The sequence below is a fragment of the Montipora capricornis genome, chromosome 4 (genome assembly GCF_036669925.1).
Source record: "Montipora capricornis isolate CH-2021 chromosome 4, ASM3666992v2, whole genome shotgun sequence".
NCBI classification, from domain to species: domain Eukaryota; kingdom Metazoa; phylum Cnidaria; class Anthozoa; order Scleractinia; family Acroporidae; genus Montipora; species Montipora capricornis.
The window spans coordinates 8839113-8859112 of NC_090886.1; the positions used below are offsets into that span (position 1 = coordinate 8839113).

Genomic DNA, 20000 nt, shown 5'->3' on the forward strand with positions numbered 1-20000 from the left:
TGACCATTAGTCTACTGAAACAAGCGATGCAAATAGTCGCTAATTTTGAGGTATTCAAATATGTTGAAAGCTAACCAAATAAAAATGGGTACTTAGACTTAAATCTTAACCCTAACCCTAACAGCACAGTCTAAAAATAAGTGTTTGGACTTAATTTGCGGGTCAGCGATGTGTACTTTACATCATGTAATTATTGTGAAATGCTCACAATCCTTCTCTCTGTGCCAACCGGCCAATCACAACCCGATACGAACCCGGTGCGATTCCTGTATTTAGTAGCTAGTGCTTGCACTCCTGTCCGCCATTTTGAATTGCCCGCCTCAAAGACCCGGCCATTAATCTAGGTTCAGACGCGCAAAAGACCATATTCGCAATCTCAGTATTGGACTGGAACTAGCTTGCAATGGAGGCTAATTCGGGGAGACCTTTTAAAATGCAAATACTTTTTAATATATTCCCCCCCATTAGCAAGCTAGTTCCAGTCCAATACTGAGAATACGAACATGGTCTATTGTCCAGCCATGCTTTTAGGAAAATTGTCGAAAAGGTATTCCATTGCTATATGTATATTATGTAATGGTCCGGCTAAGAAGCAGGCAGAAAAACAATAGCCCGCGGCAATAGCGTCGGTTAGTTAAAATGTGCCAACATTTTTAATCAAATTAAGTTCGGCTGTTCCCATTGGTGTAAGCAGCTAAAAGCGCGAAATTTGAATTTCAATGAAAAATGTAATCGACTTGCCGTCTAAAAAATTAGATTCTGTTTCGTAGAACAAATCATTATGCCTTCAAAAACTATGTTTGTAAATATCGTCAAGATTCTATGCGCCATTTGATTGGCGCATAGAACAATGCCCAAATTTGGCCGAGAGACAGAGATCAAGGGCATGGGGAAGAAGAAATCCAAAAAAGGCTTTTTTTTCATTTTTTTCTCATCTTTTTTCGACATTTTCCGATATTAGCCAATCAGATGCCTCGATTGGAGTGAAGTTAATTAATATTTCGCAGCTTCTAAGTACTTTTGCCGCTGGGCTGCCTGCTTCTTAGCCGGACCATTACTTATTGTGAAGCAGGTGACAAATGATGACCATGGTAACTCAAGTTGTCTATGGAAAAATACGCGTAGTTCCAGGTGTTGTGGTCTGTCTTCTCTTGTGTATAATGGTTGGGAGGGTTACAAAGGGGGCCACAGTAATTGGCGCAAGCTGTTGTGGCTCTCTGTCAGCTTGACTGGCAAAGTTAAATAAATAAATAAATAAATAAATAATTTTTTTTTGCGATGCATAAAGTATGTCGGTGTAAGGGAGGATGATGTAAGAGAGCGAATCCCACACACATGGGCCTTTTCCGATGATAGTTTTTTTGAAATCTAATCTTAGCGCATGGTTCAGTTACACAGCTATTCTTATAGAGGCATCTGATTGGCCAGTTGTAATGACGTAATGAAATTTCAAATATGCGTGGAATAGACCTTTTCGGCTTGTACATTTTGTTTTCCCAATACAGATCATGTGATAATACTCAGGAGGCTTGGTCTTTTGTTTTGTTCATTAAAATAAGGGGATGCGTGCGTGTATTCACTCTTTTTAATGAACAAAAAAAGGACCAATCCTCCTTAATATTATCACATGATCTTTATTGGGAAAACAAAATGTACAAGCCGAAAAGGTCTATTGCTATTTTAAAAAAGATAGGAATCCGTTCTCTTACCTTATCCGCTCTTAGTCGGTGACATGAACCCATAAAACAAACCGCCTTTGTAACTTTTGTACAGAATGCGGTCGCATTGCTGCTAGAAGCTGTGAATAATGAAAGCATAGAAGACCTGAAGGAGCTCATGGATTTTGAAATTTTGGACGACGATGTGCATCAGACATGCAAAGAGGTAATTGGCTTCTCTTGCGCCGAAATCATGCGACAAAATGACACAAAATGGGGCAAATTTCATTTAAATGTCGAAAGTAATTAGGTTTGAAAGTAAGTTGCGTTTCTTGCGACACAAGTTCTTATAATAGATCTCATAGTAATAAGCATAATAATAAACAAAATGGACAAAACAAAAAATGGACAAGACATCTTGCGTAAGTGTCAAAAATGGGTACTATCGCAAAAAATGTAAAATCGTCAAATCGTTTCACAGCATCTCAATGTAATGTACAATTAGATCTTCCAGGAGCGACGTAGATCATTGCTTAGAAATTTCAAATTCCGCAATTTTTGGTAATGACACATATTTAAACAAAAGTGAAATAAAACCACATAATTTAATAATAATAATAATAATAATAATACGAAGATGGTGAAGAAGAAGATGGAAACAGAAACAGTACGAGTTGTTATTTCTTTATATTTCGACAGGAAAATGGCGATTCACCCCTTCACATTGCTGCGAGGAAGGGAAACGTGGAAATTTGCAGACTGCTGGTCCAAAGTGGAGCAAAAACAGACGCGAAGAACGTACGTGTGTTTTTTACGTTAGTTTGCTAATCATCGAAAGCAGGCTTAATCGTTATTGTTAAACAAGAACGATCTTAAATAAATCTCCTGTATTGATCAATATTGTTCCTCTACAGGCTGACGGTAACACGATTCTTCATATAGCTGCGGAGCTGGGTGATGTAGCCATGGCGCGATTCCTGTACAGTGCGAAAGCAAAGCCCAACATTGTCAATAATGTAAGTTTCCATGGTTAAAATCAAGCTTATGGAGATGTGTTTTTCTAGCCTTTCAGGCAAGCAACTTTACTCTTCGTCTCATCTACATATGAATTTACTTGAGAAGACGTTTTCATTTCCCCGATTTAAAGCCTTTTGTTTTGGATAATAAGCAAAATGTGAGGCATCGAAAACTGATAAATTACTTGTTATCCAAAGGTTAATGAGCTCATGCATTCTCAGAATTTCCAAAGCAACAATCCTTAAAGATTAGCATTTGCGTGGTTCATTGAGGTCAGAATTTTAAAGAGAGCTTATTACAAAATGGACATTTCCAGATTTCTTTGCTGAAGGACTAGAAAATGATGATTATGTGATAAAATGAGGCAACAATTGTAAGCAAAGATTCCCATTGTAGGTCTTTCGCAAATGGCGCAATTCTTCCATCTTTGTGCCATGTAGGCGAAGTATCTAGTAACTGGATAAGTGAAAACAGTTTTGATGTGAAAATAGAGAAAGTTAAGAACGAATCTTTGTTACGCTCTAACGTAAAATTTTGTTTCGTCTCCCTATCAGTTACCACACTTCGCCGAAGGAATGAACCGAACCCAAAGCATTACTTTCTGCAGTCCATCGATACAAAATTTTGTTTTTAGACCAGAGCTAACGATAGCAAGACTCTTCTTAATTAATTTCGACTTATTTCGCTAGGATGGTGATACGCCGCTACACTTAGCCTGCCAAAGAAAACATGTCAGCATTGTGGATCTTCTTCTTGCAAAGTTCAGCGCCAATATTGGTATACCAAACAAGGTTTGTATCAAGATTCCATTCACAGTGTCACCAGAGAAAGAGCCAGATTAAAATGAGTGAGGGGGGTGGGGGGGAGGGTCCCATCCTTGCTGTGAATGCCTATCACTTATCCCTGAGACCCAAGGGAGCCAACTCGAGAGCCACTACCTTGCATCTACCCTTCCACATCCCTATTTTAAATTTTATTTTCTTTAATTTGAACTAAGTTACACTAAACATGTTTGGGAGTGTTAGCATCGTTCTTAAGTTTGCCTTTTTTAATGATGCCCCTGGTTATCAAGGAATGTTGATGACAGCTTCCCTTTTTGTCGCGAGCACACAAACTTTGTTGCTTACTGGGAAAATCGCTTTGGATGTGGTGTACGGCTTATCCAAAAGGAAATCACTGGTTCCCGTTAGTTCTCTGAAGTTAAGTCCTGTTGGACTGGGTTGTTATCTGGACAGGTGACAGTCTGGAAACACCCTGTGCTGTACTTCTTGGTCATAATCGGCACTTCCCAACTTTGCAACCATTATGTGGGCTGAGTTTAAGTCGCTTTCAGCGTGACTCGATTGGCAGGCTGCGGTTTTCCTCCCTCATCAAAAATCGAGTCCCACCTAATTAAAACTGACTGTGGTGCTTAGCTCCGGGATCAGCCATGGACCGTATAGCGACTGCTGGGGTACAGGGATGGCGCAGTGGTGAGAGCACTCGCCCGGATTCGATTTCCACACTCGGCATCTTATGTGGGTTGAGTTTGCTGGTTCTTTACTCTGCAACGAGAGGTTTTTCTCCCGGGTACTCCAGTTTTTCCATCTCCTCAAAAACCGAAATTTTATTTTGTTTGCGTTAATATGTTGATTTCGATTTACAGTGTCCTCAATTAGTGCCCCAGCGCTAGAAGATTAGACCTTAAATAAACTTCCTTTCCTTTCCTTTTTTGCCATAAAAGTGCCTAATCTATGCATTCGGTCCGATTTCTTTAAGCTGTCTCCTTCGTATTTCTTTCCCCACGGACTGCAAGTAAGGGTGCTTAGTAGGTCCAGGGGCCCGTTTCTCGAAAGTCCCGAAACTTTACGGGCCATTTTCGGGTGTCACAATTCCTTTTATTTCTCAAGAACGGAAAGGATTTAAGTCGTCAAACTTCACAGTCATTTTTCTTTTTGTTACCTTGAAAACATGTTAAGAGATCGGCTTTCCAAAACAAGCGGTTGGCAGTTTCACAAATGGCTTTTCGGGCTTGAAAAGTTATCGGGACTTTCGAGAAGCGGGCCCCAGCTTCTTTACTTCTCCTTTTGTTTTCTTTTATCTGACTTTTGACTGACTCTCATTTCGCGATGTTGAGGTTTGGTTTATACCTTCTTCTTCAAATGTCATGGAAATTCTTTATCGAAAATTTTGCCCTGGCACGATCGGTCACACACAAGAAATTGGTGGGGGTTATTATGGTTTCTATAACACATGCGGACCATGACGCGCTTCGCGCTCGGGCCACAAATGACACTACGCGGGCGCAAATAAACAAGATTCCCTCAAAAAGTCATGTTATTCCCTTAATATGAGGGTAAACAAAATATCATAATATGTACGAACGACAGGCTATTAATTAACCCTATCCCCAACAATAATGAATGGCAGCGAAAAACGAAACAGTTGATTGGAATTTGAAATTCAGATACCACATGTTTAGGATAGTCATAGTGATCTGTTTGGAAAATGTGTGATGTCAGGTATTGCTTTTTCTCCTCAGCTTTAAACTCAGGACAGGATTCCATTTTAATTAAGATCAAAAGTATTCAAGGCCCCCTTTGTCGGTTTGTGTTATATTTTTTCTTTACTCTCTATTATGTATATTTTTTGGCAGAAAAGTGACACACCTTTGTTTATTGCTGTAAGAGTCAACTGCCCTCAAGCAATCAAACAGCTGTTAAATTCTGCACAAGCGGACCAAGATGTGAAAGCTGGTAGATCGGTGCGTATTAAGCGACAACAAACACAGGGGTGGATCCTTACCGGTTCCACCGTTTAACGGAAATCGGTCAGAAACATGGGAATGGGGACTTTGGAGAGTTCAAATCCAAAACATTCCCGGGGGAGCATGCCCTTGGCCCCCCTAGAAGCTTTTTCGTTGTTTGGAAACCGGTCATTATTTATCCTAGATTCGCCCCTGAAACACATGTTCTTATATCAGAATCAGGACCTATACTAAGGATAACATCAGGCGTAGAATAGCTTCCACTGTACAATTCGCCTCGTTAACGAATTGTAAGCTGACTAAGGACGAACGACAGGCACTGAAAAGACTCGGTGAAGAACGACGACAACACCGTCGTATTACGTGTTGACAGGAGCTCATCAAGAGGAGCCTCTATCTCCCATACGTGGCCTCGGAGTCAACCCTTTCCCGAGTAGATTTATTTATAGAACACCTCCCTTGGGAGATTGAGCACGCTCACTGTTGTCAGGAGCTCTTAATGAGCTCCTGCTGTCGTAAAAGCCAATCAAAACAGAGCTATCTCAGCGTCAAGGGAATTATGATACTTTTCACGGGAAAAACCTAGTCCTAAAAATAAATTTACTCGGGAAAGGGTTGACTCAAGGAATTAGAGGAGATAGAGGCTCCTCTTGATGAGCTCCTGGTGTTGACAAAGGGCGTTGTGTCGGCTATCAGTGGGCAAGAAAGATTACTTTGAGAAAATGGACTCACTTGTTAGCGACAGACAGACATACAAACCACAAAGGGAGACCCGACACCAACACTTCAACGAAGACTGCACAACATCCTACTTAAGAAGTAGGAGTCTGAGTCTGTCGACATTCAACGCTACTACAGCATGAGGCCGGTGCCGCGTACCAGAACCGCCGAGACTCTACGAACTGCTGAAAGTACCCAAACGTAACACACCTATGAGCCATATCGTCTCGTTCTGTGGGTCTCCGAAGCACCAACTATCGAAACAGTTAACAATATAGTAAAAATATTGAAGATCCGTTACCAGGATTCATATTAAGAAAAAAGTAAAATCGTTCTCTGGTAAAAAGTTTTGAAAAAACTATGAGCTTTCGACAGACTGAACTTCTGCCTTCAACGGATAAAAATGTGTGAAGCCTAAAAGCGAAAAATTCGCATAAATTAAAGGGTAAAAGCATGTAGTGTAAAGAATGTTTAAAATGCTAAGAAAATTAGTGTTTCTTTAAGAGAATGTGATATTGTCTTGGGAGCGGGCACGAATTGTTGTCTGCCCCTACAGTTTTTGCCGTGTGCCATGACTCCAATGTCTTTCTGCTCCGGTTGTTCGCTTTGTCAATGATTTTAGAATTGTTAAAGTCAATATCATGATTAAAAGTCCACGCGTGTTTTGCGACATTTGAGCCTTTAGTACAATGCTTTAAGTTCCTCATATGTTCCTTTCTCCTAGTAGTAAAGGATCTTTTAGTTTCGCCAATGTAGCTCCACGGGCAAGATGCGCATGGAATTTTATAGATGACATTGCACTGGTCGTCTTCGGCAGGTCGAAACTTAGGGATAGGGAAATGCTGCTGTAAAGTTTTAACTGGTCTGCTAGTGACTTGGATGTCGTGTTCCTTGAGGATTCTTGTGAGAGGTTCCGTGATGCCTTTGATGTAGGGAAGGACTGCAAAGTTGCGTCGGTTTGTTGGCTCAACCCATTTAAAAAACATACCAACCAACTCTTCTGGAGTAGGTGTAGGTGGTGGAGGCCTCGCTTTCTTTCTTATAACATCAGCAGCGATTTTTTTGGGATAGCCGTTGGAGTGTAAAGCGGCGCAAACACGAGCAGTTTCACGGGTCTTTCCAACTTGTGTGTTGGGGAGATTCAAAGCTCGATGCAGGAGTGTCTCAGCGGTGCTGATTTTATGTTTCCTGTCATGGTGTGAATGGAAGTCGAGATATCTATCCGTATGCGTGGGTTTGCGGTAGATGTCGACCAAAAGTTTTCCGTTATCGCGCGAAATGAGGGTGTCAAGAAAGGGTAGTTGGCCGTTGGACTCGTGTTCGATGGTGAAAGAAATATGCTGATCGATTGAGTTCATGCATAGGTTGGCTACTACAGAAAAAAAAAAAAAACAGCAATCAACACGACTACTGTCTCGCCGAAATTTTGGAAGCGGTATGTAGACGACAGTTTCTGCATTATTAAGAGCGACGCTGTTGCCTCCTTTCACAATTCATTGAACTCAATCGATCAGCATATTTCTTTCACCATCGAACACGAGTCCAACGGCCAACTACCCTTTCTTGACACCCTCATTTCGCGCGATAACGGAAAACTTTTGGTCGACATCTACCGCAAACCCACGCATACGGATAGATATCTCGACTTCCATTCACACCATGACAGGAAACATAAAATCAGCACCGCTGAGACACTCCTGCATCGAGCTTTGAATCTCCCCAACACACAAGTTGGAAAGACCCGTGAAACTGCTCGTGTTTGCGCCGCTTTACACTCCAACGGCTATCCCAAAAAAATCGCTGCTGATGTTATAAGAAAGAAAGCGAGGCCTCCACCACCTACACCTACTCCAGAAGAGTTGGTTGGTATGTTTTTTAAATGGGTTGAGCCAACAAACCGACGCAACTTTGCAGTCCTTCCCTACATCAAAGGCATCACGGAACCTCTCACAAGAATCCTCAAGGAACACGACATCCAAGTCACTAGCAGACCAGTTAAAACTTTACAGCAGCATTTCCCTATCCCTAAGTTTCGACCTGCCGAAGACGACCAGTGCAATGTCATCTATAAAATTCCATGCGCATCTTGCCCGTGGAGCTACATTGGCGAAACTAAAAGATCCTTTACTACTAGGAGAAAGGAACATATGAGGAACTTAAAGCATTGTACTAAAGGCTCAAATGTCGCAAAACACGCGTGGACTTTTAATCATGATATTGACTTTAACAATTCTAAAATCATTGACAAAGCGAACAACCGGAGCAGAAAGACATTGGAGTCATGGCACACGGCAAAAACTGTAGGGGCAGACAACAATTCGTGCCCGCTCCCAAGACAATATCACATTCTCTTAAAGAAACACTAATTTTCTTAGCATTTTAAACATTCTTTCCACTACATGCTTTTACCCTTTAATTTATGCGAATTTTTCGTTATATTTAAATTTCTTTCGCTTTTAGGCTTCACACATTTTTATCCGTTGAAGGCAGAAGTTCAGTCTGTCGAAAGCTCATAGTTTTTTCAAAACTTTTTACCAGAGAACGATTTTACTTTTTTCTTAGCAATATAGTACTCAAATCCCAATCCAAACTTCAGTCTACAAACTTCTGTCAAGACGGTACAAAACACCTCATGACTATACGCTAATGTCTTTTAATGTTAAATCACTGTTAACCAGAACTGTATTCCACTTCAACCGGCAGTAGACTGACCAAAGACTTCTATCGAAAAATTGACTGTCAAGTTTACACAACACAAATCACTTGACCCTAAGGACAACTTCCGTTCATAAAACAAAAACAACAACACAACAACAACAACAACAATCTGTATTTTCTTAACTTGAGCTATTTACACAAATGCACGGGCCCGCAGGTAGCTACAGCAGATCATTCATCCATCCATCCATCCACAAATCCATACGCTCTGTATTCAATCAATTAGTTGTCCAATCTATTATTATTTCCCCCATCCGTTCGTTCATTCATTCATTCACTCATTCATTCACTCATTCACTCATTTTGCTAATTCATTCACTCACTCACTCACTCACTCATTCACTCACTCACTCATTCACTCACTCGATCATTCATTCGTTCATCCACTCACGCATTCATTTATTCAGTTTTCCACTTATTTTCGACAGGCCAGTGGCGACACGTTATTACATCTAGCAGTGGATAACAAAGATATAGAGGTCGTCAAATCACTGGTCCAGGCTGGAGCTCCGCCTGACGAACAAAACGTAAGATTACATCAGCTTTTTTACACCAGTCTGAACCATACTAAACAACAACAACACATAGAAATTCTCCATTGCAATACTGTTCAATTAATTAACTCATTACTTGCGTACTCCGCAAATCGATTTAAATCTAAAAAGTAGGGCCGCTCGATACCTTTTACCGACACGGAGAGAAATATCTTGGTAATACACGTAAAATACAGTTTCTAAGGTCGAGGACACTTGGTTAAGCTGTTATGATGTATCTTTTTTTCAAGATTCCAAAAAGGAGTCAAAAATTTCGAAGGGAACACGCGAAAGGAAAGTGTGTGTTCCATTTAATTCCCTTTATAGTTTATCCACGTTGCATATTCTCTAAGTAGATTTCAGCGAATCATTGTGCAAATGGCAGATACCTATCCTAAGCTAAGAGAATGACCTATTTCGGTCTCCGTACTAAGCATTTACACAAATTAAAAACCAACTTGAGTTTCCCAATAAACAGTCTCCACATCTTATGTTGTTCTCTTTGTTCCTCTCCAAGTGTGCTAGTTTTATCTCAATGTCTGAATGATTTGATTTTCCTGGCTTCAGGGCTGCTCGGAGAGCCAAAGAACTTGTCTTAGATAATCAGATAAAGGCCAGGGAGCCGCGGTTTACCAAATTTCAACTAAATCTCAAGTAAATTTGTGAAAGAAATAATCATTATTTCATGTACCCTTATGCCCCGTCCTCACGTATCTTGATATTTTTAAATCCTTAACGTTTTCTCTGCGGATTCAAAAACGTTCACGCTGTCTACACGTAAGGTATTGAAATCGAATTTTGCCCGTCCACCCGTAACCGGGTTCGTTCTAGTGTCCAGGGACGCGTTTCTCGAAGGTCCCGAAACTTTGCGGGCCATTTTCGGGTCTCACAATTCCCTTTGCATCTCAAGAACGGAGAGGATTTAAGTCGTCAAACTTCACAGCAATTTTTCTTTTTGTGGCCTTGAAAACATGTCAAAAGATCGGCTTTCCAAAACAAGCGGTTGACAGTTTCACTAATGGCTTTTCGGGCTTGAAAAGTTATCGGGACTTTCGAGAAACGGGCCCTGGACTCCTCTATGACTAATGTCAACAGAGCATGTGGCCTCAGGCGTGCGGCGACAAGAGAAGCGATAGCATTTCGTTCAGCGGCCATGTTGAATATTTACGCGGTAAAGACTGGATCTGAGTTTGGAACGTCATCAGATATTTGAATATAGGGAGCTTACGAAACGACGACGCCGACGGCAACGACGACGCTACAAAACAATAGGTTTAGTGAGCAAAAACAATGGCTCTGCACGCTCTGCACTTGCGTTTTACATTTTGGTACATTTCTTTGGCGTCATCTCCTAAATGACGACGTGAAATGATCAAATTCAAGGTTCTGTGGAGGACCTTAGCACATGACGATGAATTTTCAGTTCTCTCTCTACGCTTCCAACTCACTCATACCAGTTTAATTCCTCGACAGTTACTACACATTTTTAACGCGAAACGACATGAAATAGTTTCGTAGTGATATGAATAACGCGAACTCGTATTTTAAAATGAAGTCCTCGTTGCCGTCGCCGTCCTCGTTTCGTAAGCTCCCTAATATCCAGATTAGACCGTCCACACGGTTCCAAATTCTTTCCGTATTCAAACTTTCTATTCTATAGAGCAGACTCGCCGGATCTTTACTCTTTATTTAAAATAATACGTGTGGACGGAAGGCTAATCTGCAAAGAAAAAGTTGCGGATTAAAAAAAAAATCCGGATAAGTGTGGACCGCGCCTTAGCTGAGTGTATAATGCAACAATATGGATTTTTTTTTTTAGAATGTGGGAAAGACACCGTTGCACATAGCTGCTATCAAAGGAGACGAGGAAATGGTGAAATTTCTGCATACTGCGAAAGCGAATCCCAACATCCTTGATAACGTAAGACAACAGAACAGATATATATGTATAAAGTTCTTTTTTACAGGCAGTTCAATTTGGTGAAAAAAGCGCTGGAGAAAGCTGGGAAAAGGAGACATTTCAGAAGGCTTAAAATCTTACGAGTGCATAAGGATCTCGTTTCCCTTATCCTCTTTTCCCTCAGGATTTGTTATTCACCTTTTCCCTTCCCCCACCCAGTAAGAAAGATGTTAAGCCTCTTCGGAGTAGATACCTGGAAATGAAGCCAGATTGAGCTGGTCTTTCTTTTGAATTGCTGGAGTTTTCCATCATTGCGCTCACTGATTTCATGTCTGCTCTTGTTCAGGAGGAAATGACACCACTTCATTACGCCGCTCATGGCGGACATCAAGCTGTTATTTTATATTTTCTGGAGAAATTCAAAGTGGATGCTTCTGCGAGGAACAGGGTAAGAGCAATCTGATGATAATATTGAAGTTTACAATGAAGGTGACGTTGCTATGGTGATAGTAACTCTTACCATGTGTAGGATGATTATGATCATGGTGACCTGATCATGACAATGACGATTACATGACGTCACTGGTTAGAATATTCTGACGACGATGTTGACGGTAACAGCGAATGGAATGACGAAAACGCTTATTATGACAACAAACCATGTTTTCAATTCTTATCGAGATGACGTCAAAGTCGATTGCGAGATTGGTAACTTTACAAATCCAAACCAGCTGCCTGACACATGACACCCATTTCTTTATAGGATGGGAGCACTCTTCTTCATATGACTTGTCAGGCGGGCAACCTGGAAGCTTCCACTGCTCTTATCAAGAGGGGTGTTCTTGTACACATGCCAAATAAGGTAGCAGTACAGTTTGATGTTGTTGTTGTTGTTTTTTTTTATGCTACATTTTTTCCAGTTTGATGCTATTTTCTTGTGTTGAAAGCCCTGTTAGGCTTTCCTAGACCTGTGTTCCAAATCCGAATATTTTACCCTAAAACGAATTTAGCCTTTTTAAGGGCGAAAATTTAATCTATAGCACCCATTCGCAGAGCAGGCAGTTTAGAGATTATTCGACTCTGGATTTTGGGACTATCTAGTATCAAGAGAGGACGAGGGGAGAGAATATATCCACCATACGTGGGTCTCTTACAATGATAATTCTTTCACTCTAAATTTAGTCCGTGGTCATGATGCGCGGCTATTGTAAGGAAGGCAACTGATTGAATAGTTTCACAGCTTTTGGCATGGGGATGTGTTCTCTTCCCTCATCCTCCCCTGATAGTTAGCAACTATTCACCGAAGTAGAGGTGGCTAGTGGTGGTTATTTACCGACCCGCGAAGCGGCGAGGTAAATAGCCACCACTAGCCACCGACACAGAGGTTAATACTTGTTTTAGTATATACTAAAACAGTGAGATAGTATAGCACAAAAAGATGATTTTAACTCATTTGTTCCTGCAAAGATTACAACGTTTTCTGGCGCAAATTTCGCGCGAATAGACCTTTTTACCGATACGGCGGCCATTTTGATTTCTATCGTTTTGAAAGACATTATGGGATGCTCAGGGGGCAAATTAATGTTATTTGCCCCCTGGGCATCCCATAATAGCTATTCGAAACAATAGAAATCAAAATGGCCGCCGTATCGGTAAAAAGGTCTATTGCTCGGAGGTGAATAGCAAAGAATATCTGGAGTTTGAGTAGCCAATCAGCACGCGAGAGAGTTCAACGCTATCCACTGTTTTAGTACATGCTAATATGGAATATAGGATAGTCTGGGGCCTTCTTCGGTGAAATATTCGAAAAAAGTGCATATTGTCAGCTGAAGAAGCCAGTGGAAGGCAAACGCGCTGGTCGCCATGACAACTATTTTTTTTTTCGGATTCACCGCTTATTTTGATGAAAAAAATCCGTCCTTTTCCGGCACTGGTATGGATTCGGATTTTGAAAAAGGAACATAGCCTAGACAAGCGCCAATATTTACGAGTTTAAGTTCTTCACTTTCCAAGTTTATCGAATTGGCCCTTAAACACGAAGACGCAGTATAAAAGGCGCGGTGCCTTAGGCACATGCGAATGATTTATCAATCAAACGTGGACGCAACCGAAAGCTTTGTGATAATTTGTGCACTAAAATAGCCCCTTATGGCAATGTGCCCGTAATATGTGTTAAAATATAATCTGCCGTTCATTTTTTAATCCTGAGTACCTTTTGCTTGCGCTAGAAATATCTTTTAGGGTTTCCGTCTCTATGTTGCTGTTTGTTGATCGCCATCTTGGATAATTAATCAGTCGTGCTTGAATGAATTCGAACAAAAGCAGGGGGTGAGGCCACCCCTTATATAGTGCGTCTTCGTGTTTAAATAGGGAACTTTAGCAAAGACAACGGCGACGGCAACGAGAACGTCACAAATTTGCATATTTAGTAGGCAAAAACAGTAGCTTTGCACGCTCTGCACGTGCATTTTTCATTCTTGTCTCTTTCTTTGCCGTCGTCTGCAAAACAACAACGTGAAATTGCCAAATTGGAGGATTTATGGACAACGTCAGCACTTGGAGATAAATTTTCATTTTCTCCCCTAAATTAAGCGCCGCTCATAACGGTTTCATTCCTGAGGGACTGCTACACCTTTGTCATATTACAAAGCTTGGAAGAGTCTCGAAGTGATTGCAATAACGCGAATTTATGTTTTTAGATGACGTTCTCGTTGCCGTTCCCGTCGTCGTTGCTAAAGCTCCCTAATATCCGGCTAGGAACCAAATCAAAGCAGTCCAATCGGGGCTACTATGAAACCTGCAAGTTTAAAAAAAAAGGAAAATAAAATATTTCAATATTTATATTATATAACATTACATTAATTATTTCTTTATTTATTATGACCATCATTAAACCAAGTAAGTAAGTAAGTAAGTAAGTAAGTAAGTAAGTAAGTAGTTTATTTAATCACGTAGACACAACAGAGCTTACAATAAAACTAGTGAGAACGTGCACGTGTATCGGTAAAATGAGTACCCAGGATCGAGAGTTTAAAATTCTACAATAAAATTACACGGCCCAAAGTCGAGTAAAATGATTCTAAATTACATTTGTGTAATCCCCTCATAAAATCTTTAATATCATCACAATTTCTAACAGTAATCTGCAACGTATTCCATAATTTGCTACCAACAAAAGAAAAAGACTTGTGCATCCACTCAGCGTGAAAGCGGTCTTGTTCTAAGTTACTGCTCTTTCCCCTATATAATATACTTTTCAACAAGTCGGCAATTCAATGTACTCAGGACCTATCCCATTAAGGCATTTATAAATTTACATTAATGCTTGATAGTGCCTACGATATATTAACTAGATTCAAATAGACTCTCATAACGGTAATTTATTCAAACGCTCATCTCGCATAAGCACCCGAACTGTCGAGTTTGCGTTTAAACAAGCTTGCCAACGTCATTGTTATTTTCGGTTATTTGTCACGCCACATATTAGTGAATTACTTTGGTTTATGATTACTTCACTCAGTGATTGGTTCAAAGTTCTCGCGCCATTTTTTCGACCAATCAGAAGTGAAACCAAAAGCAATCGTGGCTCGCGCGTTCACATTTTCCCGCGCTTTGTGTCGGCTACTTGTAATTACTTCGAGTTTTGATTGGTTTACTGGATTGTCTCCGACCTTTTTGATTGGCCAAAGTAATTACTTTGGTTTTGGTTTCACGACACTCAATTGAAAACTGCTCTAAGAAACGACAACGGCGACGGCAACGAATTTGCATATTTAGTGGGAAAAGACAATAGCTTTGCATGCCCTGCACGTGCGTTTTGCACTTTTGTCCATTTCTTTGCCGTCGTCGGCAAAACAACGACGTGAAATAGCCAAATTTGAGGTTTATTGAGGACGTCAACACCTGGAGATGAATTTTCATTTGCTCCCCTAAATTAAGTGCCGTTCCGACCAGTGTAATTAGGAAGCTTAAGCAACGACGAAGGGGACGGCAACGAGAACGTCATCTCAAAATATAAATTCACATCATCGTAATCACTTACTAACGTTCTTCATAAAACTTAAAATTTGGCTATTTCACGGTGTTGTTTTGCTGACGACGGCAAAGAAATGGACAAACGTGAAAAACGCACGTGCAGGGCGTGCAAAGCTATTGTTTTTGGCCACTAAATATGCAAATGTTTGACGCTCTCGTTGCCGTCGCGGTTGTCGTTGCTTAAGCTCCCCATTCTTGAGGAACTACCACACCTTTGTCATATTAAAAAGGTTGAAATAGACACGACGTGATTACAATAACGCTAATGTGTATTTTGAGATGACGTCCTCTTTGCCGTCGCCGTCATCGTTGCTTAAGTTCTGTATTAACTCGTCTTCAGCGGTAATGAAATTTTACATTCTTACTCGATTTTTTTCATTATATGTTTGTTTCAGAGTGGAGGTTTGAGCATCCACGACGCAGCGAGAAAGGGTCACGTGGGATTGTTAAAGTTGTTGTTGGAAAAAGGCGTGCCCGTCAACATCAAGAACAAGGTACAAACATTGTAAATGCGACCGGTCGCTTAGTTGAGTACGGGACTACTGTACGGGAGGTTGCGGGATCACAAACTCCTTCCCGACCAATACTCAACTTAAGCACGCGCGTTTTTGAGACACGGACAGTAACCGGAAATGAGCTGTTTTCCCTTTTAATTTGTCTCCGTACAACCGTATTTACATTGCTAAGTATCTTTTCTTAGCATCACCACTGTCCTGGCACGTGAAATGTTCTCTTCCTATTGCCGTCCGCGTCTAAAAAGCGCGCGTGCTTCAACTCCCTAATAACTGAGAGAAAGTGCTAACATCTGCAATGTCTCCCGCGGTCCCGCATGCAGTTCCTTAACTCGACTTCCTATGTGATTTAAATCGTTTGATCATTGACTCAGATGTCCAGGCGGTTCTTTTCCGGGTACTTCGGTTTGCCCCGCAAATGGCTATTCAGTATAATATTCAAATGTCTCCAAGCGAAAAATATTTAAAGAAACAAGGCGCTTTCTCTGATGAAATATTCGCAAGTAATTATGCTTGAACATTTTTCCTTAGTCTAAGGGACATTGTCTTTTTTGAGCAGAGGAGGGGGGAGCGGGGGAGTCTTAGTATTGTGAAATAGCATCATCTTGAAATCGACTGTCTTCTTTGTTGTTATCTTGGTGACGACAAATGGAATGGCGCTCAAGCACCACGAGAACTAAGATGCATTTCGTTCAGATAGCTCGTTCTCAAAAAATCTTTTTACGATTCGCCATTCTCTTCGTTGAGTACAATTCCTAAAGTTGCTGTTACTGCGCCCAAATTTTCCCAAGGCTAGGGAACTGGAGACAAGGTGTTCAGACTAAGACGGTCGATGGTGTTCTTCCCAGGGTACAGTCAGTACTTGAAATTTTCCCATGGTTTGTTCAGACTGGTGCCCGCGCTCGAGAACCAGGTATGGTCATCAAGTCTGGACGGGACATAAAGGATCAACTTGAGACATTTCTCAAGGATTTGTTTCAAATTTACAGACGGTCAAAGAGCACCGTCCAATTCAGTATTGTTGAGTGCTTATAAGAAGTCCAAGACTTGTTTTTCTGCTCATTTCTTACCGCAGAACAAATACACTCCTCTTCACATCGCAGCCCTGAATAGGAAGCATCTCGCTGCGCAGTTACTGGTTGGATTCGGAGCTGATGTTTCAGTCGTTGGAGGCGTGGTAAGGATGGAAATTATGAATCTTTGTTTACGTTTTTTGCTTTATTAGCAAAAGGCTATCGTTTTCTAATCAATCATCCAAGAATAAAGTACTGATTATTGAAAGTGCATTGCATAATGAGGTATCTCCGAACGCGATATATCAGATAATTTCTGAGGAATGATGGGATGATTAGCCCATTTTCCTTCCAAACATTGGAAAAAGGGCAAATTGCGGAAAATCGGCTTGTCGAAATATTGAAATAACATTGCTAAAAGTACATTTTAGAATTTATAAGTAAGTACCTTTTGTAATAATTTTATATCTTTTGATTGCTTTTGACTTTTGACTTTCTACTTCGCTTTCTGCTCATTTTTCACTAAAGAAACATCGAAGCAACTTGTGTAATCATTCTATTTTACTACTTAGGTGACAAACATTCAATGAACGTGTAACAAATCATCTGTGTGGCTAAGATATTCGTTATAACCTCTCGCGATCGAACTTGTGCTGTTTGCGCCCTCAGAAGTGTGTAGCTAATTTGCATGATAATAGCAAATTCAACATGGCGGCCATCGTGAATAAGGTCAATTCGTTTACAATACGATGCCTTCTATGAGAAAATTTTCGTGTTAACGACACAAAGCATAGGCAATGACATAAGCAAAGATTCCCATATTCATTTTAAAATGTTGCAGCCTTCCGCAATTCGGGGTCAAGACACAGCAATATCATCGTTCGGGAAACCAATGTGATAACGAATATCATTGCCGATAAGAATACAGGCAATGCTAAACCACATTCGATTTGTTAAAGTGGTAGTATGATTAAAAAATCAAACATTTTTGTTTTTGGATTTCAATACTATGTCAATTAAACACTGAGTGACGAAGTGAAGTTTTAAGCCTTAATTTCAAAAGGACACTTGTTTATGTTAACTGGAATTCTCCTATTTAACGGTCCACCATTACTAACTTTGTAATATTGAGAGAGCTGGATCGAGGAGAAAATGACGTCAGACGCACTGGTTTAAGAATGCAATGCATTTGAACAATATACGCAACTGAGTTACGTGTAATATGCGGCACAGGAGTTTCGGGCTTTCAGGTTTTTTAACACGTGTTTTGCATACATAATTAAAATGTAAGCTGTTGAGTGAATGACGTCACTTTTCCCTAGACCGTGAAACCCAAAACTTACACTCAGCGTAAACAGCCTTCGGATAAACATCAAAGCTCACAATTTTGTCAGGCAGGGTTAAAGCAAGCACTCTCTCAAAATCTGATCACAGTACCTCTTTAAATCGAAACATAACAGAGCAGCATCAATATCAACCCAATCAAATTTGTGTTTGTAAAGCCGAGCTTCTTCGGCTATCTACAAGAGTTATCATAAAGGCCTGGTTTTCGATAGCGATGCAAGCATAAGCACAAGCAACACACGCAGGCGCATTTACTTGTTGTTAATTAGTGTCTATTGTTCGAACAAAAGGCTCCAATAAACAACAAGCTACTGAGTTTGTGTATGCTTCTTGTGCTTATGTGAAAACCAGGCTAAAATGATCTAATTATGGGACGTTATACCATCATGATAGTTATAGTATTTTCTTCCCCCCTCAAAGAAATGGTTAGGGAGTTATGCCAACTTAAATTGTGTTTGTCGACTTACTATGAATTTGGTAGACAGCCACTGTTAGCTTTGTCCAATGTGTGCTTAGTAGAAGAGGAATGTTTTCTCTATGCGTGTGTCTAGATTATGTTTTTCCCTTGTAGTCAAAAGAAACCCCGCTTCATATGGCTGCAAAAGTTAAGGGAGGCGAAAAAGTTGTGGATGTCTTGATCAAAAGCGGGGCGGATCCTGACACAGCGAAGGAGGTACGTTATTTATGTACCCTCCCACCCAATCCATGAAATAGATTATATCACGTGGCTTTCAACCGCGTTCCCCCGTTTTACTGCTCGTCTCCTCCTCGGCGGAGAATAGCCCATGGCTGCGTGGGGATACACCATTGTTCATCTTCGAGTGCTGGTAGTATCTCTCACTAGCGAGCGCAGCGAACACTGTTTCCGAAAAAGGGGTCCTCAACCACTAAAATACGCGTGTTGTGTAACATGGAACAAGACATGAAAGTAATGAAAAACAAATCATGATAAAGTCAAATTTTTACAGCACAAAACAAATCTTACAATGAGGGGGAAGCTCGTTTTTTCATTGTCTATTCGTTTTTTTTTTTGCTTCGGGTTCTCCGGTTTTCCCCCCTCAGCAAAAACCAACATACAGCTGATTCCAGCTGGCTGTAAGCTGTGCTCCAATGTCACACATGGACCTTATAGCGGCTGCCATAGGCGCCTTTGTATGCTTTCGGTTTAACCTTGTTGAGCTGCGTCGTTGCTGTACTTGCGACTGCGATTAGCCACGACAATTATTATTATTATTATTATTATTATTATTTAGTTACCATGACGACACCTATATCTTCATATGTGAAAGATAAAAATAATATCTTCACTGCACGCGGCGAAGGTGACATTTTAGCAAAAAGGAAAATGCTAGTATTTCATCGGTATCTATATGTAATAATATAGAAGCACACCTCGTGCCGAGTGCACTTTTCAGTTAGGGGGAAAATAAAAGTTTAACCCTTTATACTCATACTTTTAGGATGGTGAAAGAGCTCTGCATTTAGCAGCCAGATGTGGAAACCTAGACGTTGTGAAACTACTCTTGAGGGAAGACACGGAAGTGGCTCGCCGATCAGGGGTAAAAGATTCGGAGACGCACGCGCTTGACATCAGAGCAGCGTTGTTGTTCCCTCAAACTGAATCTTAACGGAATTACACTCCATTCGTATGCAAATATTTTTGTGGGTTTCGGTTAAGAAACATGGCCGCGAATAGGCGCTGAAAGATAAAAAAATTTTGGGAGGCGAGATGCGAGATGCTGTTTATAAGTCTATCCACCACGAGGAGTCTATGACTCGGAGCTTACAACTTCACTGTATTTCT

General features: G+C 40.7%; 1 protein-coding gene across 5 annotated transcripts in view; it reads left to right on the top strand.

Moving 5' to 3' along the window:
• Positions 1 to 20000, top strand: part of LOC138045496 (serine/threonine-protein phosphatase 6 regulatory ankyrin repeat subunit B-like) — a 102192-nt gene that overhangs the window by 36863 nt on the left and 45329 nt on the right. For all 5 annotated transcript variants that reach the window (XM_068892023.1, XM_068892022.1, XM_068892025.1 and 2 more), the window contains exons 6-18: positions 1774 to 1884; positions 2358 to 2456; positions 2573 to 2674; positions 3365 to 3466; positions 5311 to 5418; positions 9288 to 9386; positions 11212 to 11313; positions 11639 to 11740; positions 12056 to 12154; positions 15723 to 15821; positions 16915 to 17016; positions 18768 to 18869; positions 19657 to 19755. In XM_068892023.1, the coding sequence (XP_068748124.1) occupies positions 1774 to 1884; positions 2358 to 2456; positions 2573 to 2674; positions 3365 to 3466; positions 5311 to 5418; positions 9288 to 9386; positions 11212 to 11313; positions 11639 to 11740; positions 12056 to 12154; positions 15723 to 15821; positions 16915 to 17016; positions 18768 to 18869; positions 19657 to 19755 (1326 nt within the window). The remainder of the gene's footprint in view (positions 1 to 1773; positions 1885 to 2357; positions 2457 to 2572; positions 2675 to 3364; positions 3467 to 5310; positions 5419 to 9287; positions 9387 to 11211; positions 11314 to 11638; positions 11741 to 12055; positions 12155 to 15722; positions 15822 to 16914; positions 17017 to 18767; positions 18870 to 19656; positions 19756 to 20000) is intronic.